Genomic DNA, 23,443 nt, shown 5'->3' with positions numbered 1-23,443 from the left:
AGCACGGTAAATTACTGTACCGTACGAGTACCGTACCAGTGCACCCTCTTCTCTGCTCGAGTACCCCTGCCATCCTTTCCAAGCTACGATTATACATGCCAAGGCCCGGATCCCACGTGACAGTAACATTCTAGCTCTGGTCAGCCGAGGTTCCTCTTTCCGATTCGTACGAGTACCTGTACCCTGGGGCCTGATCACGACTCTGGAGTTGTCTCAAACATGGGTATCATGAGAACGTTACAGCTTCTTATTCTTTTATTGCCATTGGCAGCAGCTATACAGCCTTCAGCACAAGATCCAGTGCCAGGGCAGAGATTTCGGCACCTTAAATGGGGTTCGATTAACTTTTTGCACACAACAGACAAGCTCGTTTCCAACTCCTATTTTGAAGCTTCATGAACCTAACATAGGGGATAAATAGTCATGGTTGGCATGCCGGACATCTTCAGGAGCCTCAGTATTCTGCGGACTTTGGGGATTATCTATCGTTCACCTCGCATCTGAGGAATATTGCGGAGGAGAATGGCGTGGATTTAATAGTCCTGGATACTGGTGATCGCGCCGAAGGTAAGAATCTATCTAGGACACCTAAAAGTATTACTAACGCAATTATGACAGGGAATGGGCTGTGGGATGCTACCGATCCCATGGGAAAATACACCCGGAACTTCTACAGAGAGCTTCCTCTGGATATCCTTACTCTGGGAAATCATGAGTTGTATAACGGCACTACAGCTCAAAATGAGTTTTTGGAGATGGTTTCTTATTACGAGGTGATATTCATTGGCCCTCGACGATATGGCTAAATGCTAATGCCTTTTGGGATTTAAAGGGAAGATATCTTGCGGTGAGAGCGCACCCCCAAGGGGCATAAAGCCTGTATACTGACCAGGGGTTTAGTCAAATGTCGATATAAACGTGAGCGGGGATTGGGAGCCTTTCGCCGCCAGAAGCCGCAAGTTTGTTACTGAGCGGCAGGGCTTCAGAATTATTTCTTTTGGGTTCCTATTCAACTTTACCAGAAATTATAAAAATACAAGAGTGAAGACGGTATGGATAATTATGGTTTCCAGTGCTTGTGGTGAAGCTCACATGGCGTGGAACCAGGCTGCCGACACGATCAAGGAGTCCTGGTTCCAGGAAGTTATCCATGACATAGACGTGGATTTGTTCGTGATTATCGGGCACGTGGACATCCACAGCATTGAGTTCACCCAGATTTTCGAGGCAATTCGTGAAGTTCACCCGAACATCCCGATCCAGTTCTTTGGTGGCCACTCGCATATCCGGAATTTTAGAATTTTGGATAACAAGTCTACCGCACTGGAATCAGGCAAGTACTTCGAGACAGTGGGATGGCTCAGCATCGACGGAATTAAGGCTCGAGAGGCCCCCGATAACACAGATAATACCTCAATGGTCGTTTCTAGGAGGTATATCGATGTAAACAGGGCTGGCTATCAACACCACTTGGGGAAGAATGCTACCACCTTTGACACTCCTCAGGGATTGCTAATGACAGAACGTCTTGCCAAGTACCGCGCCGGTCTGGGCCTTGATCGCCTTATTGGGTGCGCTCCGCAGGACTTTTCATTGAGCAAGTAGGTTTCATCCCCTAGATCGCTTTTACTTAAGCTCTGGCGGTTTGATATCAACAGACACCCGCCAGACATATATATCCTGGTCCACAGAACTGGTACAGCTACCTGGAAGAGCACATACTTCCAGTCATGGTCTACAACAAGGAAAGGAGTCAAGTCCCACGTTTTATATTCATCAACACTGGATCTCAAAGGTCTGATGTATTCAAGGGTAAGCACAAGGTATACCAACACCCGCATTGGCCGCCCACCCTAATAAACGACCCAGGGCCCTTCACATACGACTCCAGCTTCCTCATTTCCCCGTTCACCAGCAAATTCATCTATGCAAAGGACATCGATTACTCCATAGCCATCCACCTCCGAGACTTCTTCGAGAATGACGCGGGCCCCTACAAATCCTCCGACAAATCCGAGAACCCGCTCGAAAACCGGCAACAAGACACCGCAGAGGTAGACATCCAATCTTCGCCATTAGTCAACCACGACCAGGCACCACTCACCCACTCCCAACCTCGCCACAAGTACTCCAGAGTGATCGGCTACGCAACAATAGACGATGCAGGCACCGACGGCGACGACACGATCCACATCCCGCTAAAACGTTACCCGACCCCGAATGTGATTCAGGGCAACGCTTCCTTCCCTGAAGACTGGGAATCCTACCCCCCGGCCAAGATCGACATTGTTTTCTTCGACTTCATCGCCTGGCACGTCGCGGCGGGACTTAATGAAATTACCGGCACCAAGGATTACTCCACAGAGGACTTTTTGCCCTACATGAGGCAGGAGGATACGATGACAAAGCTGCTGTTGGATTATGTTGCCAAGTATTGGGGGCGTGATTGTTAAGCTTGATGGACAGTATCATACTTGTAGGATATGGAGGGCTTTTCTTTTGAGCTTGGGGTAGAAGAAATGAATATAACGCCTACAGTACTTGTAAGTTGGTTGGGGGGGGTTTTTTTCCCTTCAAGTATATTATAAATGTATAATAGGAAATCTTCGGCCCCGGTAGTAGTACCAGTAGGATAGTAAGGGGATTTCAATATCATAGACAGCATCCTGAAAACGAGAGATCACGTTTCAGTCATTCGCTCAAGCCAATATCATACCACGAATTGACTCTCCATTCTTCGGTCGGTCCATTCAAATCCCCCCCTCAAAAGTAACCAAAGAAAAACGCAATACAAGAAAAGAAGGAAAGGAAAGGGTTTTGGAAAAACAAGAAGTTCTGTTTTGTAACAAAAGAAAGGTGGCAGGAAAAAAATGGACAAATATAATATAAGAACCACCGGTCACCTGCCCATCATTCCAACATCACCTCCCGTCCTATCCCATCATACCCCTCCTTCCTGCCTGCCTGCTCGTCCAATCCGCAATCAAGAAAAGAGAAAATATATTTATAAACCCGATAACAAAGACAATCCGCAACAACAATAGTAACTATGATACTTTAAAAATAAAATAAAATAAAATAAAAAAAACAATAAAAAAGACCCCCTCCCGGAACCCATGAGGATAAGATAAAAAACCATCACAAGAGGAAAGAGAGAAAAAAAGAGAAAAAAAACTACCAAACCAATCGGATACCACAAGCGTATATGAATTGAACGTGTTGGGGGGAAGAAGAACAGGGCATGCACGATAGTTATCAACGCAACAGTTCAGTAGAAAGAGAGAAGAAATGAAACGAAAAGATAGGGATGCATCATAGGGTTATCCATTACTCTGGTTATTTCGATCGGTGCCCCTCTTTCCTCGGAGAATACGCTCGGGAAGCATGCGAAGAAGGGTCATTCGGGGATTGGCTCGGAGAGGCAATTACTTGGAAGAGTTTTGGAGAAGTTGAGAATGGAGGAGAAAAGGAAAAAGAAAAAAGGTTTCTGAAGAGAAAATAGGATGTTTCTTTTTTTTTTTTTTGTTATAGCTTTTTTTATTCCCGTTTTGTGTAAGCCAGGACATGTTTGACCCCAGATGTTTCCGTTCGCTTTGGCTCCAGTTGGAAGAGCTATTTGAAGTTCTTGAACATGTCACTATCAAGACTCGAGAACCCACTTCCGAAGAGATCATCAGGAAGTTTCGGCGGGGGAGCAATCGACTGTACGGTTTGCTTCCTGGCTGGCTGGTGAAGAGACGAGGAGGCATTGATGTTGTTCGGGGGTGGAACTTCCTGGACTGGGGAAGGAGCGGGTTGGGTCTTGGGCTTCTTCCACCAGGAAGTCTTTGACTTGATTGACCCACTGGAGGTCTTCCTCTTGCTGTCGCGAGACATGACAGAGCCCGTTGGCGACATTGGGCCCGAAAGGACAGAAGCTTTGTCGTCGTCTTCACCGTGGTAAGGGGAGTTCAACGAGACGCGAGATAGGAATCGACGCATTGAAGTGGGACGTCCAGGAGATTGAGGCGGGGTGGTAGTGGATGATGCGGCGGCGGACGAAGCTTCCAAATTTGAGGGGATCACTGGCGGCTTTTCATCGTGAGAGGAGGAGGAAGAGGTTGGAGTTAGCTCTTCAGCGGGGACGTGGGGCAGGTTTGTGCCTGAGGTAAGGGGTTCGAGGGGAGTGAGTGTCGGAAGTTGAAGATGAGGAATACTGGTGGATGGCGGCATTATATCGAGCTGTTTCCGTTCTTTTATTGAACCGGTGTGGTGGGTTTTTTATTTTTATTTTTTATTTTCCCTTTCCAGAGGAATTGGTGAGTGATAGGGAGGGGGGGGCGGTGATGGTGGGTGGAGGAGGGAGGTGTTGTAAGGTAAAAGCTCTGTCGGAACTGTTAGCGCAGAGCAAACAAGCAAGAAGAAGCAAAACAAGCAACTGCAGGACAGGGGTAAGGTATGTACCGTACTGTAGAATGGAGCCGTTCGAGCGTGCAACGACCTACCGGTATTCTTGGCCTAGGAGACTCGACTGTAGGGAAAGAGAAGGAGGGAGAGCGCAAGGTGGGAACCGGGGAAACCGCAGCAATTGGGTTGGATCGATTGCCAAAGGGACGCAAAGGTAGGGCAGTAATGTAGCAGAAAACCAAGATGAGAGGAGAGAGAAAGGGTGTGGCGAGGATGGCGTTGTCGTGTTCCGTTTTTTTTCCCCCTTCCGTAGACTACCGTGAGGGTATGGATAGTTGCACACAAAAAGGCGTATGCGAGCCAGGGATATTCTATTGGTGAAGAAGGGTCTATCTATCATAGGATGGCTAGGTACTCGAGTAAACAATGCGGGACAGAGGGTTTGCCGGGAAGCACGAGCAGGAGAGGAATTGATGGAAAGAAGGGTTCCCAATAGAGGGTGAGAAAAACGGACCGTTATCATAGTCCTTATTCGAAAGTGACAAGTCAAACCCCCTAGTCGAGAACTAAAGAGACTATAGTACGAGTTCGAGTAACGGCTGCCAATGCGGCCATCCACCACGGAAACGGTGTGGAGAAGGAGGCAAAGAGAGAGAAAAGCGAGGGAGGGGTTGCTTATTGCGATAACCATCAATTGAAAGTTCATATGATATGTCTTGCGAGGAGTGATGTTTGGCTATTCTCACGGCGCCTTGCATCTCTCCATCCACCCGGGATGGCGAGAGTAAATACCGTTCAATTGAAACTCCCTCACAATCACAACATACTCGCCGCCCTCTTCACATTCTACGATTGACTGCTGAAGTCGATGCCTCCCGTTGTGCGGTGTCCAGTCTATCGATGGCTAACCCCACCGGTACCATAGATATCATATACTATCACACATAATACAAACCGAACCACCGCAGCAAGCGGAATACCGTCCCCAAGCCCCAGGCCCAGGGCCTCTGCTGGGGTAAGGAAGGAGGGATAGGGGTTCCAAGTTTGACCACGGGAAGGCGCATCATGGGAATTGTAATCTAAGGGCACAGGAAGACTCTTCTACTCCTACCCACTTGTCTGTTTATTGGTAAGGTACTGTACCGGCTGCCGGTATGATACACGATACCACCTTTTGTTAGGAGCTACCGCGAAGTCATCCTGCAAGGGACGCAAAAGCACCCTGTCATCCTATCAACACCCCGGAACTTATCAGAGATCTTATCTCATTGAAACCTCACCCCCAACGCCAGCGGAACGTTTCCTGCGGTGTGACCGTGATAGCGGTGTGGCAACGGGCCAATGCTTCATGGTGGACAAAGATGGTTGATTGCCGAAGCGTGATTAATCGCGTTTTGTGATTGCTGTCACGCTTCTATCCAAACAACCCCGTCACGGGGTCCAACTCATCATGATCATCATGATACAGACGGGGGGGTACCAACATGTTCGAACGAAACGGCTTCGGCCATCTGGTTGGCCAAGACCAAATACGAATATTTTGGGTAGTCCTCAACCCTCAATGGCCGGGCGCCGGTATTTATCTGATCGAGCAAGTATCATAGTTATCATATGATATTACTTACAGTACCGCCATGAACGAATGTCCGAGTGATGGAGCGTGGAACATAGATTAAATAGTTGGGCACGTGGAGCAAGAAGACACGAACCATATAGCACCGGTATTTTAGGAGCACCAGTACAGCAGTCCACTTGGTGGTACCTAGATCTAGAGCACCCGGGGTACGGTGACGGTGAATCCCTGATCCTTACACAAAAACCGGGTTAGTGATTAGGTACTATGAGAACTCAAGTGGAGCGCTGCGGTGCCACTATGGAGAAGGCTCTCCTACTACGAGTAGAGTCTGACTTGAACAATGTCATTCGGGCTCGGTAAGCTATGGCACCAACCACTTTACTCCATAGGCGGGGTTATTTGGTTGTTTAAAGACCGGTGGGGGGGGCAGACTTGGGCTATTCGTCATGGCCAGATAGGGTCTTGGGGTTAGAGCAGTATGGTATATGATACGTCCGATACCGTCAAACATCACGAATGGTTAGAATCCCTTACATATCAAACGGTGGTACGGTAACTTGTATAGTGCAGTCCCAGTTCAGAGTTGATTGGTTGCGTCTCCATCAGCCGGAGCGGGGGGGATAAAAGTCCCATAGCATCCCGGTCCCGGATCTCGCCCGGCCGCCTTTTCATGCAGTGACCTCCAATCGATGGAACAAAACCCCCCATTTTCCTCCTCCCACCATCCGTTCCTGCAAGTTGGAGCATCTATTTTAAACCCCAAACCCTCCTCCCCTCCTCCCCGCTGAGGGAACCCGCAAAACAGCGCACAGATTTCCCCCAACTTAGGAAACCTACACCGCAAGGGTCTGTTTTACCAACCTTGCTGGGCAGCCCCTGGGGGCAAATCCCCCCCTCTTTTAGCGGTTTCTCATACAGGTCTACTATCATCTTATCAAAAAAAAACAAAAAAAACATAGAGATCATGCCAAGTTATAGAGGGATCAGATATGAAGTACTCGAGTACCGTACTCGAGTAGTTTTACGGGATAATTTTTATTTGATCATGTGACTATACTTGTACGGGTACTGAAGGTGTTCCGTAAGGGACCTTTAAACTACGGTATTATTATCTTGTAAATTTGTACGATGACATATATATCATACACCGCTAACACAAAGGGGGGATCTGTTTCCAGGAGTTGCTCGTCAACTCTGGTAATTAAAGCAGACCCTAAAGTTTCCTAAATTGGCATCTTCATCACAAACCCACCGCCAAGCCTCCTATTATACCTTGACAACCCCCCCCAATTCAAACCCTAAACCAACGACTTGCAGCATCACCCGTCTCCTGAGCCTTCTCGCTCCTTCAATGTCATCTACGCCTCCTACACCGCCAAAGAACCTATACATCTGTATCGAATGCTCGTCGCCCGTGCAATCGCTCTACACGGCTTACTCATCCGCCGATGATCGCTCCTTGGGACGCGGTGTGAGGCTCACGCAGTGTCCGAGGTGTAAGAGGTTTGCTGACAAGTATGTTGAGCATGACTTTGTTGTGCTATTCATTGACCTGGTATTAATTAAGCCTCAGGTATGATTCATGGCCCTGGGGAGGGCATGAGGGGATTGACGGGTAGCTGATTTGGGGGTGGTTAGGTCTATAGACACTTACTGTTCAACCGGTTAGGAAGGGAAGATGACAGATTCGAGGCACGTAAGGCTTCGGCTATGAAGGAAGGAACCTCGCTAATAATTAGTGCTTACTCTTTCTTAGCCGTCGATCGTCCGCCTCGGATTCCTCCTCCTCCTCTTTGACGTGTACCTAACCTGGGCGCGTATTGAAAAGAATATACCAACTGACCCACTGAACACCTCCGCATTCGGAATCCTAACCCAACGACCAATAGTCGTACAATACCTCTTCTTCCGTACCTACCCCTCCCCCCCCATCTCTTCCCACCATCTCCCCTCCCCCTTCTCTCTCCCAATATTAACTATTGCTAGTCCTCCTCTGCCTCACGGAATCCCTCCTCTTCCACCTCACAATCCGCCTAATCAGTCAGTACCTTCTCGGCGCAACCCGCCCCAACGCCGTCTCAACTGCACTGATAGTATCCTCCTGCACAAAGCTCTTCCCAATACTGATGGTGATATGGAATTACGAGATCCCCGCCGCGGCGAAGTCGGTGGGTTGGGCGGTCGTCGTTAATAATGTCGAGGCCTTGCGGATCTCGCTGGGGATAGATTACTTTCGCGCCGCGGGGCTTGCAGGAGCTGGGGCTGTGGTCAGGGCTGTTGCGAGTCAGACAATATTAGGCTGGACGGGGCTGCTAGGGGATAATGATCGGTGGGGTGGAATGGGGGTTGGGATCGAGGAGTGGGTTGGCAGGTTGGGATTGGGCAAGTGATGATAGGGTTGGGGAGAGGGGCGTTATTTTTTGTCTCTGGGGTTAAAGATGGATATCGTGTCCCCAATGTATGATCGAAGGGGGGCGGGGAAAAAAGGCGCATGCGGTTGACAAGGTATCATAGATAGACAAATAGTGGGGGCGTAGTAAATAATATTGGGTGGGCGATAACATGAAACTATGAATTTTGATATCACAACGGGGGGCTACATTATTGTTTGTTTGTGCCTTTGTTGTGGGAATCATCCCCATGATTTCTCGGAAATACTTGCTTCCAAGTTTCTATGATACAAGGACTCGACCCGAATCTCAAGAAACGCCCGCCTAACCGTGTTACTGCGATGCTTACGTCTCCTGGCAAACCCGGTCCACACCAACGTCTCTCTCTCAACCTCTCAAACAAGCGCAACAAGACACCGAGTGACATGCCGTGAATACATACATGTATTGCAATCCCAAACTTTCAGTGCTTTAATAATAATAGCAATAGTGGTGATGGTGATGGTAATGATATCGATAAAGGGGTATATATAATTGAACCCACCAACTGCCGTAAAAAAAAAAAAATCCACGTCAACTTAAAAGAAAGCGCACCAACCGATATACATAGCGCATAAATTCGCTGGATCAACCGCCTCCTTCAGCAACTGCTCCACCTGCCCCTCAACGCTCAACGGCATTGTCTCATCTCTATACAGCCCCTGCAACTTACTCTGGATACTCTCAAGCACAGCCTTCGGCGTATCTGGAATCTTGGCGTTGACTGGTTTCCTCCTGGCCTTCTTGACCATGTCTACAGCGGGATCATGTATGAACGTCTCGAGTAACGTGAGGAGGGTATCCTCGTTAATCCTGAGCACCCTCATGGCATTCTCGCATGTCCTGCGGAACACGCCCTCATAGCCGGTGACGCCGAGCGCGTCCACCATGTTCTGCGTCAGGCGGAAGGGCACCTTTTCCGGCTTCTCGAAGGATAGGCCCTTGTCAAAGAGGCAGTTGAAGTCGACGTGTAGCGTGTCACCCGTAGACTCGTCGAAGAGTATGTTCTCGCCGTGCCGGTCCCCGAGCCCCAGCACGTACCCGACCATCGACATCACGGCTGACGTGCGCGAGTAGGCGAGCCGGCTAGCGAGCCAGGCCGAGGGCTCGGAAAAGAGCTCCGCAAACCATTCATGGAAGACTGGGGGGAATTTGGGGAGGATTTCGTCGGTGAAGATAGCCACTCTTGTTGCTTGTGAGCCGTCGATTTCAAGGCGCTGACGAATCTTGGGGTACTTGGTACGCTTGTTAGTGGGCGGGGTTTGTCGGGGGTAGTGGGCGGGGGGGGGGAGGGGGGGAACGTACGTCTACGATCATTTTCTTAGATTTGTAGTAGGTGAGTAATATCTCACGCAATGTTCGGACACCGTTCACCCATTCGATTAGTCCGCATTCTTCATTTAGGGGAGTGACGCTGTATGTTCTGATGTCTGTCGAAATTGTCAGTAGGGCTTCACACGCAAGGATAAAGAGAGTCAAAAACATACACATCCGGCGTCGACTAGAATCAGGGTCCTTCTTCAAGAACCTATTGATCATATTATTGAACTCCATCAAACGCGCATCTTTACGCAAGTCATCCTTCGGTTTACATAAGAAGCCGTAAAGCCTTCCGTCGGTCCCCCGAATCTTGATTTTTCTGGGTTTCTGCAGGGAATTCATGACATCGGCCTCCTCCTCAATCTCTGCGACGCAAGTTAACCGGCCAGCTACCAAAACACAGAAAAGGGGCAAATTGGACTTACTCAAAATAGTCGGCTGGTGGCTCGGAAATGGTAAATGCGTCTTCACAGTATCCGGCACGGACGGGAGCGTAACCGCAAGCATAACCTGCGTCGGAACCACAAGTGCGCAAGGCGCACATTTATGATTGAAGCCATGTTCCTTAATGCTGATGGTTGCGGGAGCCTTCAAGCCCGTTAACTCCACATTGGAAATATGCAAGAGCTGGTCTGTCAATTTAGTCGCCTGGAGGATTAGGCTTCTTACGTCTAGATCGCTTTCTTCCCGGTTTTTTTTCAGAGCGTCTTTCAGATGGGTCATGATAAGTGAGCCACGTTGGGCCCTTTCTCGGGCAGTGGACCTGCAGACCGCCGTGAGGGACCATAGGGCCTGCTGTGGGTTTCCAGCAACCACTTTGACGATGATGCTTTGCAGGAGTTCGTAGACCGATTCTTGGGGGTGGGCGATTCGGGAGAGCATTTGTGGGAGGGCGGTGAGGAATACCCAGGGGGGTAAGCGCTCGCTGTATCTCTTTATGGAAGTGTGTAGGAGTTTCAAGCACTTGCCACGCTCTCTTTGGATATGGCTGCGGAATTCTTCGTTGCCGTATTTGGCGTCGATGTTCTGGTTTACGATCTCCCCCAATGTGAGCCAGAGTGTGAGGAGCTTGGGCATTGTTTGGAAGATATATTTCGTCCCGAACATCAGGGCACGCAAATAATTCTGGCAGACCAGTCTTGCATACTCGCCATATATGAATGGCTGCGTTTGCTTAATCGGTGGGAGTGCCTTTTCAACTTCGTACAACCTATTGTAGTGCCGTCCAATATAGTAATGTCCTTGCTCCCATCTTACATGTGAATCCTTAGCAGTGCAGTACTTGGAGACGATTTCAGTGGAATGCGTCTGACCAGCGCCATCCAGCCATCGAGCAAGCAAGAGTGAAGCCTTTGCCTTGACATAGCTCTGGGGCTGTGGGTGAACACCCGAATTATGAACGCTAGAATCATGAAGCTGTTCCTGGGAGCTGCCCTGGAGAAGATTGGAGGTAATTGCCCCTTCAAGGCTGGAGATTGCTTTTCGATGTTGCCCACCAAGCCATAGTAACTTCGCGTGCTCAACTGTCGCAAGTGGAGCACCGAGCCTGGAAGCGTGAAGTACCGAATTAAACGATTGAGAAATCTGACCGCTCTTTCGTGCCAAACGTGCTCCTATGAGCCAGGTAGAGGCAACACTGTCCTTAACAAGTTCAGGAGCACTACAATTGCGTTAGCTAAATCAACTTAAATCAATAGAAAAAGACACGTAATCACCTGGAAAGCACAAATGCCGCCCTCCTTAGAGCCAAGAGGTGCTGCTTATCCTTCGAGTACGTCCCCAAAACATCCAAGCGTCTCCGAAGATTCGACGCAAGCACATCCTTCCCAAAATCCTTACCTGCTAATGCAGTGCTAATCTCTTCAAGCTCTGACAACGCATGCAACTTAACCATAGACTCGTGACATTGACGCAAAGAACCCGTAAAGGACTCCGTCAGCCCACCCAGAACACACTCCCGAGCTAGAGAAATTGCTTTCGCAAATGTCCCACTGTCGTGCCTACTCAGAGCAAGTAGCGCGTTGCCAACCCTTAGTTCGTAGAGGTTCTCTGTGTGCTCGTTGGATTTCGCAAGGTTTCTCTCAAGGACATCCCATTTACCGGATATCCAGGCTGCCTCGACAGCGTAGCGTAGGATTCTGGGTTGGGTGTTGGGGTATTTTTCCATCATGCCTTCGGCTTGGCTGAGGAGCATTTCTGGAGACCTGGTCAGCGTGATACATGGGTGGTATGGAGTGGAGCTTACCATGTTGTCCAGACTCCCTCAAGCAATCCAGAAGATTTATCTGCGCCTCAGAGTCATCAGGCTTCTCGCTCAAGAGAATCTCATACCAGCTCTGCGCCGCGGTCCATCGCCCAGCCTTCCTATGTTCAAGTATCTGCTGGTCAAAATTGAGGACGTGCAACTTTGTAGAAATCCCTTCGATGCCATCAGGCTCGTCGATCTGCGTATAAATCCGTTGAAGCTGCTCGTACAATGGATCCATTGGCACCTCTTCCTCTGCAGCCCTCACCTTTCTAATGTGCTGCTCCCAATAGAAGAGCGCCCGTGCATATGAGTTACATTCGACGGACCGCAAACTCATGGTGTCTGAGGGAATGGCGGAGATGACATCTTCTACCCGTGATATTGCGATGTCTTGATCGTATATTTCTTCAGACGCGAAGGTTCCGTTCCTCTGTCTGGCTTGTTGGTTTTTCAAATTTAGATTGAACTGCTTTTTGTCGCGAAGCCAGCGGGTTAGGTGGTCGACGAGTTGGAATACGGTCTATATCAACGATCACTATTTATCAGTGTCTCTTGTTTGTGGCTCTGATGGAGGGAGGAATGCCCACATCACTACATTGCCTTAAAGTCTCCCGAGCCATCTGTTTCTCCAATGGATTTTTGTGCGCCGGCGCAAGAACGGCGTGAATCTCCTTGACAATATTCTCCCTATCCAGGTCCCTCCCGCCAATAATGACGTTCAGCGTAACATAAGGAAGCAAAAACATTGAAATTGAGATATCCTGTCCCTTGACTATAGACTTACAAACCGTGAATATATTTGCCGCATTATCCCCCGTCGACTTGGAAAGTAAGTCCAATAGCCACTTCGTAAGCCAGGCGCGGTGAGTGATTTTCAGCGAAAACACTGGATACGAACAGGGTTGTACAGAGTTATTGATCTGTAGAGAATATCTCGACCTCAAGAATGGTGTGAGTATGCTTTTGGCCGTCTGACTAAAGGAGTCCCATCTCTGCTGGCCCGTCTGTGCTGTGGGGCCGGGGCCATCGTGGCGGGATCGTAGGATCACTGTAGACTCTACGTCAATAAACTTTAACAGTTCTTGCATTCCGAAGGCAAGGAATCCCTGAGCTTTTGTATCTGTCGCAGACAAGAAAGCCTTGACGAGCCTCTCCTCCAGAAAGAAAGTTACAAACGCAATACTCTCATCTGCGCGATTGAAGTTGTGCAGAACCATCATGTCCCGTTTGTCCCTCGGGGCCTCTACTCGGTTAGGATCCACCGCCCCAATGAGTCCCAAGCACTCTGTGCATAGGTGCTCAATCCTAGGCTTCGAAGACGAATTCGAGTCCTTAAAGGAAACAATCACGTCTAGGAGTGTCCGGATCAACTCGGGAACTACCACGTCGGGCTGTTCGTTGATCGCCGCGGTGTGTATAAAGTCCTGATGCTGTTTTAGAAACTCGGAAAGCTCTGCCAACGCCTGCTCGACGACAGATACGTTCTCGTGTCGACATCGGCGAGCTAGTAAGTGATAATGATCTCGGATTTCTAAGGTTCGCATGGCCCTAAGTCTCCCCTCGAATGGAGCAAGAGCTGGTATTGCTGCCAGGGAAGGTATGATGTCCAGACTTTGCCCGATGATACCAATCTTCTCGAACAGCTCTTTTATCATTTCCACTGCCTTGGCCTGTGAAGTCTGCTCAAGACTGTCCCAGTATTGTAGGACCACAGAGAATGTTTGACCAAGCAAGGGTGCGCTTTCAGCGGGTTCTAGGACTCTCATCATAACGGCCCAAGCCGAAAATGCACTAGCTCTCAATGGCTCGAATTCTAGTGCTTCTTGTAAGCAGGCACATATCTCAAGTAGTTAATTAGCATTTCTCAAGATATCGGACAAGTGGAAACCAGAACGTACTTGTGGTACTGCGCTACTAACACTGCCTCTAGCTAGCTCCATCATCTCTTCAATCGCCCTCATGATTCGAATTTTCTCTGGGGTTGATAACTTCCCCTTAATATCCTTAAGATAATCATTAAAAGTAGCAAATATACCAAGTACGTTCGCTTCAAAGAATACTTCTAAGTGGTCGATCTCTTTATTTCTCCTTGTGCCCGCCACTTTTTTATATGTCAGAGCCGCCACAAGTCTCAACGCATAAAAGATCTATTATCAGGTATCAGCTGCCATCTCCAGGAATTATCGAACCGAAGGCGTAGAAACAAACCCTAATTTTCCGGTCTTCATCCGCGTCTACAGCAGCCTTTAATAACTCCGTGGCAAGAGACATCGCATCAGGCCTAGCAATCTCCCCTAGCGATATATCTTTAAACTCAGCAGTAGCATGCGCCAGCAAATGCAACGTAAACGCCTCGACATTGTCTGCTTCCTGTGGTAGAAGTAGAGCTAATATGTGCGCCATATTCGACAGTGCTAGAGACACCACATCTGTCTTGCAGGCTTGGGCAACCCTTTCGACAAGCTCTGGCCTCTTCCAGAGGATGAGGTATGGTACAGTATGGCCCTGTGTCGTCTTCAAAAAATCCGAAAGTTCCATTCCGACTACTTCTGATAGTAATTGGGCTATCTGAGGTTTCGACTGGAGCTGCTTGACTACACCGACACTAATGCTTGGCCAGAATGGCGAAAACATCTTGCCAGGCGTAACGCCGTGCGTTCGAGCCAATGATTGAATCTAAACCCGTCAACGCGACTACATAGCGACGTATCAAAAGGGCTACTTACCTCGTTAAATGCTAATCCAAGAATGAACGAGCTACTATGCCCAAGATACTCCACCAGACGGATTAACGCGAGGTTGAGTTCTTCATCAGATGACACTCTGTGGATCGGTTAGCTTAGGCCTGGGACACTCATAACCCATATAGTGAGAGGAGCTATTAAGGTACATACCTTCCAAACTGACTCCACGCTAGCACACAGGTCTCTTGAAGTTGCCCTTCATCATTATCAGACAACGTCCTCAAGAACTCGATAATCACAATCCGATTCGTCCTAAGAAGCTCTTCGCCATGTTTAAATGTAACATACGACGGTAAGGTACGCCTTGAGCACAAAAACGTCAACAAAACCAGAGCCCAAACATCAATCACTTATTAAAAGATAATACAGCATACCCAGCAGCGACCCTTAAAAGCCTCCTGGAACTTTGCAAAGCATTTAAACACCACTTCCCCATCGCTGTCTCCGCCAAATCCAACCTCGCCAAATCCCGCGTGTGGTTCAGCAGCCGTCGGAGGCTGATCATAGCCCAGACACGAACAGAGGTCGATGCCTGAAAGGCCTCGAGCTTCTGAATTACCTCTAGAGTCTTAAACAGCTCCTCACCCCCCTGGGCATAGCTCCTCTCCGATGCTATTGCTTGGAGAGTATCTGCATCGCAGTATGAACACTTATACAAATTCAACCCTTTTCGCACGCCAAATGATTCGGATACCCGAGTAAGTGTTCCAGCGAGTGCGCATGATAAGAAGCCGAGGGACTTTAGAGCTGTACAGCGCTCTTCTTCTTCCAGTCTTTTAAAACCTTCGACAGCGACAAGACTTAGCCCTTGGAGGTCGTCCGCGTCTTGGTGTCCGAGCAGCTTATACACGTCAAATGTCAGAGCGCAGGCTTCGGTGCTGGGCTCGCCTTTGAATAACCTGGGTCGCTTTCTAGGGCCGACATTGTTGTCTAGTTCTTCCTCGGGCCTGGTGCCTCTGATTGAATGGAGATGTTGCGAGAATTCTTGCAGTTTCTCGTCTTTGAATACCCACCTACCTTCAGTAGCTAATTGAAGACACTTATTTGCGCGTTCCAGGATTACTAGGTCATCGGCGAAACTAACGACCAATCGAAGCATCGCCACCTATTACCGGCTAGATTAGCTAAATGTATTCATTCGCGCTAGCTCTGGCGTACTTACCCGGAGGTCATCTGTCAAAAGTCCCCAACCGTCTTCTCCCCTATCGCTCATAATCAAGATAATTGGGGGATATATTCTCTCTCGCAATGCCTGATGAATAGTAGTGGAAACCTCTGCAGCGCATAGCAACCCTAATATTATCTTTGCTAAGGTACTCTCTGCGCTCTGATTTATTTGGGATATCGACATGGTCAAGACATCACCAACGCAGCGGACAGCAAGTAGGCAGACACCCTTGATCCTGCTTCTTCCATAGCGTGTCTTCACGACATCCCCTAGGGAATTCGCCAGTGTCTCCAGCATCTTTAACCGGATTGTGCCCACTTTCTCATACAACACCGGGAGCGACTCCCAGGTGTTAAGGCTCATCCAGAGATTCTGCATCTCCTGTGCAAAATATATCAAGCTATCTGAGACGCTTCTGAATGGAGGTACATCACTATGCCGGGCGGGTAACGCAGAGATTGCGGAAAACAGATGGACAACCAAAAAGGCCGCGTGGTCGGCATCCCGAATAGCAAAACTAACCATCTGGCGAGAGAAGCGTTTGAAACCCTCCGGTAGCATTAAGGGATCAACAGTAAAGCACTTCTCCGGTAATTCAAGCCTGTAGGACTTAGATAGGGTAGCGGTTATACCGGATGCCTTTTGGAAAGACTCGAGGATACCTTTAACGTTTCAATGAATTTCACAGTTCGCACAGATTAGTTTCAAGTTTTATTATAATGTTGGTAAACGCGTACTCGCGGAGGTGAAGGAAAGAAAGAAAGGGAAAGAGAAGAGAGAAAAGGAAAAAGAAAGAGAAATGATTACAATTTACACAGCTCCGAAAATACCCCACCATGATCATGACACTCTTCCACTCTTTGGGTAGGTTTGCAGCTGCATAGAAGACGGCATAAATGGTTTCAAGTAGCTCCTGCACAAGCGATTCGGCAGGTCCATGCCCAAGCAGCGGGAGTAACTTGGACAGCAACCATAGATACAGCAATGGCTGTTCCGACTCAGCGGTAGACTCGGGCGGCGGTCTAAACAGCACCAGGGGAGTCTCCTTGATGGTCAAACGTAGGACCAGAAGACTATTACTCGCTTGCTCGGTCAGGTTTTGGGTGGGGGCAAAGGGATCTTCCCGCAGCAGGACGCTGACACCGGCGTCCACGACCGCCGTGATAACTTTGTAATTGACCAAGAGTGTATCTTCCAGGGACGAGCTCCCAGTTGGGTCGGTGACTTCGTGAGAAATCACTTCCGCAAATAGCTGCTGAAGAAAGTCAGGCCCGGGCGAGCCATTTCCAGTCTTTGGGAGGTTTTGGAAGATGACGGCGATGGAGGATGGGGGCTGTTGTTGCGAGCTCCCGGCAATGGAGGCGTAGTCAGCGATGGGCACAGGTGGCGGAGCCATAGCGCCCACAGCAGCAATTCGTTTCCTGCGGGCGGACATTTAAGCAAGTCTGGTGTTTTCCTCCTTCCTTCGTTCTCACCCCGTTGTTGTCAATAAGTATCGTTGTGCTATCACGTCTCTTGAGATGTTGGGTTTGGAATTTGTGCTGGGAGACGCGTTGAGGGAAGCCTAATCCTTGGCGTTGAATGTTCGTGAAAAAAAGCCTTGGCAAAATTTGCCCTCTATTTGGCGCGGTTACCCATGGATCTGCTCCTCGCACAATAACAGCATGTTTAACTTTAGACCAAAATCCGACGAGACTAAACAGCTCCCCCCCGATTGGCCTGAAATCAAGAGATTTGTTCACTCCCTTCCAGAGGCGTCACGACTTCATGTTGCTCCTATCGAAAAGGAAGATTGATTCCATCGGAAAAAAACGCTCATAACCCCGCCTCCAACGCCATCATACTTACTACCGGTAGCCAGGCATTAGAGCGAGATCAAGAACAACGACTAAAATGTCCCAGAATACAAGTGCATGTACGGTGCAAGTGGGAAATGCCTCTTAGAGAGATGCCAAAATACATTATTAAATTTTGATGGAGAGCACTAAACACCAACAGATGGAGACCGAGAAGGGGGTGTCCCCACAGCCCATCGTAATAGTGCTCACGGTAATCCATGAAGTAGCAACCTCCCCATACCTCCTTTTTGTCTTTTTAGAGGAGGGGGGAATTTCGTGTTGCCTATTCCTTAATATTTTAAAGCGTCACTCGCCAAAACCCTAGGGATCTTCCTTGCACCCCCGAATTAATAGAATATCATGACTCGGCGAGTGACCAATCGTGACGTTCGTAGAGTTACCGGTACACTATCTGTAACGGCGTTAAGCATCATGCAATATATCCCGAGGGTCCTGCAAGGACGCACTGACACCACGGGAGAGCACAGCAGCGATCGCAAGGAGGTGTTAAGTGGCTTGATCTTGGTGCGCTGTGTGTATGTAGGAGGTTATTTCTCCACAACAAATATGCACTTTCTGCTCTAGTGCCGGTAGACCGGAACAGGTTGTCCAACTATCAATCCACCCCTAGAAAGGAAAGGTGAAAATGAAAGTGGAAATCAAAAAGAAAAATGTAAAAATTCTACCTCCCACCTCTCGCCCACTACCACAACAACAGGGCATTCACCCTCGTTTCCCTCGGGATGGTTCTACCGCGTATCAGAAAAAATATCAGTACTCCTCCTGGAAGACACTACGAAGCCGCAATTATCCAACAGGCAAATACAAGGGAAAATGCATGATATTGGATGACTTGAAGTTGTCATGACACAAAAGTGGTATCGAGATACGAGCAAAAAAAATATCAGACAGTCAATAGGCATAATAGTATGTTCTCGCCGGAATTCACATCCTTCAAGAATCAGGAGTAGCATGAGCAACTTTTTTCGATCCATGGGTACGTAAAGAGGAAGGTATATAATAGAAAACAATAGCGGAAACCATGAACACAAGATGCGAGAACCCAGGGATGCCACCAGGTCAGAATTCCCACTACAAGGGAGATGGTATAGGAAGCATAAAGAAACTTGTATTAAACAACGCCGTCGCCAAAAAGAAAAAGAACTGTATTCGTAAACGGAAAACCGAAGACGAGGATTATACATCCTCCTCCGCAACTGTGTAAAAAGAACCAATCGTCTCAACGAAAAATGCCCAATTTTTTGCAATGCAAACCCGCCAATGTACACCAAAACACAAACAAACCAGCCCAAGAGAAAAACCTACGCCTTCCGTTTCCCAGAATCCAGGGGGCTCTGCCTTGCGAACCACTCCAGGACAGTCTCGTAGCACAGTACAAACTGTCTCAAGCTCTGCACCATTGATAGCCTTTGGTCACGGAAGTCACCAACGACCTTGCAGATCAAGTCCTCGTCGTCGCGATCCAGCCAAGCATTGTCGCCCTCATCGTTAAGCTCTAGTTTCCTCATCCCAACCTGCCCCTCCCCATCGGAACCCCCAGAAGAACTCTCTTCCTTATTTCTCTTCTTTTGCAAGCGTTGACGCCGCAATAGACTAAGCACTGAATCTACCGCACAGAATGTTCCTGTGCGGCCACAACCGGCACTGCAATGCACAAGGATAGGCCTACGTTGAGCAGCTGCAGCAGATTCTGCGGAGAAGGGGGAGTTGGTCGTCGGCTGCGAGGACCTGACAACAGCATCGGTGTGTTCAATAAGTCCAAGAATGTGAGCAGGATGGGCAGGTGCCCCAAAGTCTGGCCACGATGAATACTGAAGCTGAGTGATCTCGCGCATGGGAGAAAAGGGATGTTCGACGTGTTCAAGTGTAAACTTGCGAACCAGAATAAATGGCACGTTAAGGTCAGGTGAAGCAGGTCCGTTCAAGGCCGTTCCAACAGATCGCCTCTTTGGGCTTGTTTTTAAAAACGATGGATCAAGTGAGACACGACGTTCCGATAGGGATGTGAGCTTTAATGGACCATAATTTTTTGGTTCCCAATATTTATGACTTTTGACTTGGCCACCTTCCTCCTCGGCCGTCAACATAACAATCACTCGTACATCCTGTTCCCAAACCATACTCCAGAAATCCTGAACGCAAGTCAGCACCACAAGTAGGATAATAAAATCGCTGAATGAAACTTACCCTAAAGGTCGTCGGTAGCGGGGCCTGAGAAGCGATATACCTTTTCGGTGCATATTGGGCTGATACATGACTAGCATTTACATAGTCGCACTCATCCTGGGGATAATCGAGTAGCCTAACTCTAGCATGGTCGTATGGCCAAATATTATTATACCTATTCTTAGTTCCTTTTTCAACCCCGGCCAAGGTGTGTGGCTTCACAGCGGTCGATGTAGGGGAGTCATAGACCACTGAGATATTCAAAGCCTCCTGCATTCTTTCTCTCTCCGCCTCCTCCAAGCGAAGGAACCGGTCTGCCACAATTTTAGAGCCGCCTTCCTCACAGACAACTTTCTTGAGCCAGGTGGGCAATGTGGCGATCCCTTCGGATCCAATATTTTGAGGTAGAGTAACAGGAACCTCTCCAACACCTCCGATCAAGTCCATGTTTTGCCTGATATTCGAGAAAAATGGATTGACCACGGACTTTTGAGAAGTAGGCATGGGACAGTAAAGAGCCCCGGGAGCCCGCTTTCCAGGAGCCGGCAGCTGACTTGGCAAGGATAAATTCGTAGGGGATAATGTCTGGGCAAGACGATTTTCGTCCACCTTTTCTGGGTATTTTGAGAAAAACTCGTTGAAGCCGCCTGGGTATCATAATCAGCGGTGACACAAACTCAGATGAATTGTGGGAAGGCAATTTACCTTTAAGAACGTATGCCTGCCCCTTCCACCCCTCCCGCACAAACTTGTTGAGAGTATGCAAGGATGTCATTGTCGACGGGTCCTTGAGATCCTTGAGATCGGTATCATACACCACAATGTATTTCATATCCTTCCATGTGGCAAACTTTTCTTTATCCTCATCTTTTGCAAACGTTTCCGATAGCTTAGTGACATTGAACGAGGGCCTTTTGAGAAGAGTTGTAGGAATACATAGATTGACAGCTCTCTCGATGCGAGACTCGGCGTACAAATTATAGGTTCGAACATCGAGTAATAGAAGGTTCGAAGTGTTGGCGTTCAAAAGTTCCACCAGATGCGACGTAGATAACAGGACTGGGTCCCCTTCCTTTGGGGGGGTCGGTGACGTGGAAGATCGCCCCTGAGCTTGGCTCTTAATCCTTTGTGCTATAGAATCCTGAGACGCCTTATTTGGAGACGATGGAGATGAGGGGAAGGAAAGCCGAGGGGGGTTATCATCCGAACGGGAACATGTTTCTCGAACGCTGCCCAACGCAGTTAGAGAAGCGGTTCTCGCACCGTTCAAAAAGCTTGATCCCGGTATCATGGCTCCAAGACGTTCCCTCTGCATATGGTGCAATAATTCTGGAGATGGATATGATCCCAGTGGAAATCCAATCTTTTCCCCTTCGGTGATTTCCCTCGACAAATGCTCAGGCTCCGATGCAATGCGGCCGTTCGGATGCTTAAGGCTAAGAACGATTGCTTCTGATTGCATCTGGAACGGTGTAGATAGGTGGTCGAATTGAACCGGACGCGGAGACCTGGCAGCTGTCGAACGAACAGAAGATCCAGAAGACGACCAATTGTTTTTAGCGTGCTGACCCTCGGCAGGATCTAGAACCAACCCAAAATAGCCGGCGGGACTTGGGGGGTTAGGATTCCCCTGCTTCGGACCCTGTTTTGTTCCTGAAGTAGGCGCAGCTGACGGAGGTGGCGCGGCCGTTGAGGTATAAGATGTTTGTATGGCAGGAAGAGGATGCTGTGAGCGTACTTGGGAATGCGGGCTGTGAACTGGAAAATCGAGAGACGACCGTGGCGACGGTCTTGAGGTCGTTACCGACATGCTGAGAGGTATTATTGAGTAATAATGCTGTGTTGTTTATACTTTACTGTTATGGAAATCCGGTCCAAATTGCGAGGTGGGGAGGCTTTAAGGGGAAACTAGCAGACTATGACGAAAGGTCGTCAGACAAGCGAGATCGAGAACCAGTCGGAGAGAGGCGTCAAAGAATTCCAAATGCGTATCGAAAGCTCATGATCACTGGGCGTGATAAACCTTGAAAGGGGGTGTTTCTTAGTGTAAGGAGAAAAGGGTGGCGTTTGTATCGGTTCGTCAAAGTTTGGTCTCCCGTTAGGTAGCTCGCCTTTCGAATTTTCTTTCTTTTGCTCTCTGAATCCTTCTCCCCGTCCGTTTTTATTCTCCTTCCCTCCCCTGTGATTTTGATTATAAACACTTTCCTTTAGAAAGTGAGATGTAACTATTATTACCAATGCAATAACAACGTGTTCGCCCGAGATCTTGGAAGCGGCGACGGCGTTATGACGCTGCAAGTGAAAAACGGATCAAATCAATTGTCCGAGAAGCAGCGAATGTCGCTTGCTTGCGGAAGAATTTTTTTTCCCGCCCGAACGCCAAACGCAAACGAAGGCAAATAAAGGGGAAAGGAGAGAGCGTAAGAGAACAAGCGGGCAACGAAATACAAAAAATCACGTATTCGGGTAGTGAATAAGAAATGAGAGAGGGGGGGGTTTTGACCCAGGGGAATGGGGCTTTGGGTGGGGGGGGGGGGGTTGTTAAAGGATCGCGGAGAACGGGAAAAGGGTCTAAATTCAATGGGACTGACTGCAAACAAAGGAGGGCAGAGCACACGCTTAAGGAGGGATGAGAAGGAAGGAGGTTCTGGGTTGAGCGTGGAGAAAAGAGGTGAATAGGGAAAAGAGGTGAATAGGGAAGGGAGGATGTATCACACAGAGCCCAGATTGTCCTCTTTTTTTTTTTTTGCATCATTTATCCAGAGCCCAGGGATGCCTGTAAGAAGGAGAGTGAAAAAAACGAGTGCCACTAGACTGCCGTACTATGATACTCGTCTGGTGGCGGCGGAGGTGGGGGATTTACATCACAGGCCGAGATGGGTAAAGGGCGCGGGGCGTGTCTACTCGTACAGTACAAGTACGAGTACGACAGACTCTGGCTTCAGTTCCCCAAAAGAAAACACCGGTTTGCGAGTTGCAATCCCGATTCTCGCGAAATCAGTGAAGGATAATAGCCATCACCATCACCATCGACTACAAGTTATGATCCACAGATCTAAGGAGCAAGCCAGGTTGCTTTGCAGAGTGCCGGCAGAGGTGAAAGGGGGAGAAGAGCAGGACCGCTACCATTATCATACCGGTATTACGGTACCACAGGAGCAATACTGGTACAAGTATGATAGTACTCGTAATAGTAAAAAATGTAAGGTGCGGAGCACCGAAGGAAAATGAGATGAAAATATCTGGATCATAATATTATGATCCCTGCTGTTTACAAGAGCAAACTCCTCAGTCCATGACTCTTGTGGCCTTAGTCCTATCGTAGAGGCTCGAGATGCTCGAGGACTGCTTCCTTCCTCCGTCTTCCCTTCTACCAGTACTTTTCTTGGCAAACTGACTGCCATGCTAGTACGAATTGTGAGAGGTCTTGCTTACTGGTGAGTTTATGACAGTGTTGATACTATTCGTTGGGTTCCGTCGCGTGGCTTACTGCCGTTGTCGCTGGTGCGGTGAGCGTCACAAATAAGCCCGCCGATGACGCTATTGG

General features: G+C 48.7%; 5 protein-coding genes; 2 read left to right on the top strand and 3 right to left on the bottom strand.

Moving 5' to 3' along the window:
• The first annotated feature begins 178 nt into the window (after positions 1–178).
• Positions 179–2,615, top strand: GSTUM_00004487001 (uncharacterized protein). XM_002835917.2 has 8 exons: positions 179–369; positions 411–567; positions 619–773; positions 893–906; positions 951–1,050; positions 1,108–1,601; positions 1,670–1,812; positions 1,870–2,615. Exons 1-8 carry the CDS (start codon positions 220–222, stop codon positions 2,451–2,453), a joined length of 1,797 nt encoding a protein of 598 aa, XP_002835963.1. The 5' UTR covers positions 179–219; the 3' UTR covers positions 2,454–2,615.
• An 891-nt stretch (positions 2,616–3,506) lies between these two features.
• GSTUM_00004486001 (uncharacterized protein) lies at positions 3,507–4,363 on the bottom strand. XM_002835916.2 has 1 exon: positions 3,507–4,363. The coding sequence occupies exon 1, from the start codon at positions 3,979–3,981 to the stop codon at positions 3,613–3,615; it is 369 nt and encodes a 122-aa protein (XP_002835962.1). The 5' UTR covers positions 3,982–4,363; the 3' UTR covers positions 3,507–3,612.
• Positions 4,364–6,695: 2,332 nt separating this feature from the next.
• On the top strand, positions 6,696–8,517 carry GSTUM_00004485001 (uncharacterized protein). XM_002835915.2 has 5 exons: positions 6,696–7,064; positions 7,141–7,535; positions 7,601–7,720; positions 7,791–7,872; positions 7,949–8,517. Exons 2-5 carry the CDS (start codon positions 7,314–7,316, stop codon positions 8,350–8,352), a joined length of 828 nt encoding a protein of 275 aa, XP_002835961.1. The 5' UTR covers positions 6,696–7,064; positions 7,141–7,313; the 3' UTR covers positions 8,353–8,517.
• Positions 8,518–8,733: 216 nt separating this feature from the next.
• Positions 8,734–17,394, bottom strand: GSTUM_00004484001 (uncharacterized protein). XM_002835914.2 has 14 exons: positions 16,558–17,394; positions 15,866–16,472; positions 15,078–15,808; positions 14,854–15,006; positions 14,686–14,782; positions 14,168–14,635; positions 13,858–14,106; positions 12,547–13,800; positions 11,957–12,479; positions 11,427–11,907; positions 10,137–11,371; positions 9,879–10,076; positions 9,697–9,821; positions 8,734–9,626 (listed from the first exon to the last, which is right to left on the bottom strand). Exons 1-14 carry the CDS (start codon positions 17,304–17,306, stop codon positions 8,931–8,933), a joined length of 7,566 nt encoding a protein of 2,521 aa, XP_002835960.1. The 5' UTR covers positions 17,307–17,394; the 3' UTR covers positions 8,734–8,930.
• A 1,150-nt stretch (positions 17,395–18,544) lies between these two features.
• Positions 18,545–21,920, bottom strand: GSTUM_00004483001 (uncharacterized protein). XM_002835913.2 has 3 exons: positions 20,602–21,920; positions 19,918–20,543; positions 18,545–19,862 (listed from the first exon to the last, which is right to left on the bottom strand). Exons 1-3 carry the CDS (start codon positions 21,704–21,706, stop codon positions 19,032–19,034), a joined length of 2,562 nt encoding a protein of 853 aa, XP_002835959.1. The 5' UTR covers positions 21,707–21,920; the 3' UTR covers positions 18,545–19,031.
• Positions 21,921–23,443: the final 1,523 nt, after the last annotated feature.

Source organism: Tuber melanosporum, assembly GCF_000151645.1.
Source record: "Tuber melanosporum whole genome shotgun sequence assembly, scaffold_12, strain Mel28".
Classification (NCBI taxonomy): Eukaryota; Fungi; Ascomycota; class Pezizomycetes; order Pezizales; family Tuberaceae; genus Tuber; species Tuber melanosporum.
This window is presented reverse-complemented; position numbering and strand designations above follow the sequence as displayed.

Bases quoted from the DNA above. Each gene is read 5' to 3' on its own strand.
- GSTUM_00004487001 (XM_002835917.2), top strand. From the start codon at position 220: ATGGGTATCATGAGAACGTTACAGCTTCTTATTCTTTTATTGCCATTG. The intron at 370-410 runs GTTTCCAACTCC...AACCTAACATAG, and splicing joins TGCACACAACAGACAAGCTC to GGGATAAATAGTCATGGTTG. The intron at 568-618 runs GTAAGAATCTAT...CAATTATGACAG, and splicing joins TACTGGTGATCGCGCCGAAG to GGAATGGGCTGTGGGATGCT.
- GSTUM_00004486001 (XM_002835916.2), bottom strand. From the start codon at position 3,981: ATGCGTCGATTCCTATCTCGCGTCTCGTTGAACTCCCCTTACCACGGT.
- GSTUM_00004485001 (XM_002835915.2), top strand. From the start codon at position 7,314: ATGTCATCTACGCCTCCTACACCGCCAAAGAACCTATACATCTGTATC. The intron at 7,721-7,790 runs GTCGATCGTCCG...CGTATTGAAAAG, and splicing joins GTGCTTACTCTTTCTTAGCC to AATATACCAACTGACCCACT. The intron at 7,873-7,948 runs GTACCTACCCCT...AACTATTGCTAG, and splicing joins CGTACAATACCTCTTCTTCC to TCCTCCTCTGCCTCACGGAA.
- GSTUM_00004484001 (XM_002835914.2), bottom strand. From the start codon at position 17,306: ATGTCCGCCCGCAGGAAACGAATTGCTGCTGTGGGCGCTATGGCTCCG. The intron at 13,801-13,857 runs GTACGTTCTGGT...TAACTACTTGAG, and splicing joins TTAGTAGCGCAGTACCACAA to ATATGTGCCTGCTTACAAGA. The intron at 10,077-10,136 runs GTAAGTCCAATT...CTTGCGTCGCAG, and splicing joins CCACCAGCCGACTATTTTGA to AGATTGAGGAGGAGGCCGAT.
- GSTUM_00004483001 (XM_002835913.2), bottom strand. From the start codon at position 21,706: ATGTCGGTAACGACCTCAAGACCGTCGCCACGGTCGTCTCTCGATTTT. The intron at 20,544-20,601 runs GTAAATTGCCTT...TATGATACCCAG, and splicing joins GCAGGCATACGTTCTTAAAG to GCGGCTTCAACGAGTTTTTC. The intron at 19,863-19,917 runs GTAAGTTTCATT...ACTTGCGTTCAG, and splicing joins CGCTACCGACGACCTTTAGG to GATTTCTGGAGTATGGTTTG.